The 1031-nt window shown below is 36.1% G+C and overlaps 1 protein-coding gene across 1 annotated transcript in view; it reads left to right on the top strand.

Annotated features, from left to right (window-relative positions):
- The window catches only part of LOC108251420 (NACHT, LRR and PYD domains-containing protein 12-like), a 21963-nt gene that overhangs the window by 20815 nt on the left and 117 nt on the right, over nucleotides 1-1031 (top strand). Inside the window, exon 9 of the mRNA XM_037974361.1 lies at nucleotides 936-1027. Within this exon, the coding sequence (XP_037830289.1) occupies nucleotides 936-1027 (92 nt within the window). The remainder of the gene's footprint in view (nucleotides 1-935; nucleotides 1028-1031) is intronic.

Genomic DNA, 1031 nt, shown 5'->3' with positions numbered 1-1031 from the left:
TCTTATACTCTGAGGACTATCTGATCACCAAAATCTGTGTTTAAAACTTTGCCATTAACTATTGAAATCAGTTCTGATTGTCTGTTAGTGAAATATCTCAGAGACCATTGAACAGATTTTAATGAAACCCTCAGAAATGAATCATTGGACATACATGAAAAACTGATTAACTCTGGAACTCAGTCTGATTAAAGACGGCCGCCACAGCCATCTGACGTTAGGAAACACAAACATGACTGTAATTCAGTCAGTTTTACAGATATTGAGCTGAAATTTGTTGTGGTAGTAGCTGAGCATCATTCTCAACACATACTTTGAGCGTAACACATTCTGCAACATCTTTACCTAAAACCTTGAGATGAACTGTTGGAGTCAACCCTGCTTGTCTGTTAGTAAAAAATCTCATAAACCACTGCACAGATTTCAATGATACTGTCAAAATGTAATCATTAGCTGGACTTTTACAACTGATTCACTTTTGAAGCCAACCTTATTCAAGATGGCTGCCACAGCTAATGGACCTTAGCATACACAAAAATGACTAAACCTCAGTGAGTTTTACTGATATTGAGCTGAAATTTGTTGAGGTCGTAGTTGAGTCATTCACAAGAGACTCCAAGTGTTAATGAATCAGGAGAAACTCTGCTTTCTTCTTCTGGGCTTTATTTCAACATCAAATATTAAACATTGGCTCATTTACTTGGAAACTCAGACACACTTGATTTTCAGCTCATAGTTAAAGTCATGACTTTCACAATAAAAGCAGAGCTGAAACTAACAGTTATTATTTATTACTGATTAAACTTCAATAATTCAAATAGTTTAGTTTGAAACAAGTTAAAACAGCTTTCACTTGGATCAATGTTTTTCAGAGTTCAGACTCTTTAAAAGTCTTGTTTTGTTTTCTAAACTTACATGTTTTATTCTTTATTCAGATTGAGGAGCTGCAGTTTGTCAGAGATCAGCTGTTCTTCTCTGGGCTCAGCTCTGAAGTCCAACCCCTCCCATCTGAGAGAACTGGACCTGAGTGA

The sequence above is a fragment of the Kryptolebias marmoratus genome, unplaced genomic scaffold, assembly GCF_001649575.2.
Source record: "Kryptolebias marmoratus isolate JLee-2015 unplaced genomic scaffold, ASM164957v2 Scaffold25, whole genome shotgun sequence".
Lineage (NCBI taxonomy): Eukaryota > Metazoa > Chordata > Actinopteri > Cyprinodontiformes > Rivulidae > Kryptolebias > Kryptolebias marmoratus.
Note: the sequence above shows the minus strand (reverse complement) of the source record. Positions and strands in the feature narration are given on the sequence as shown.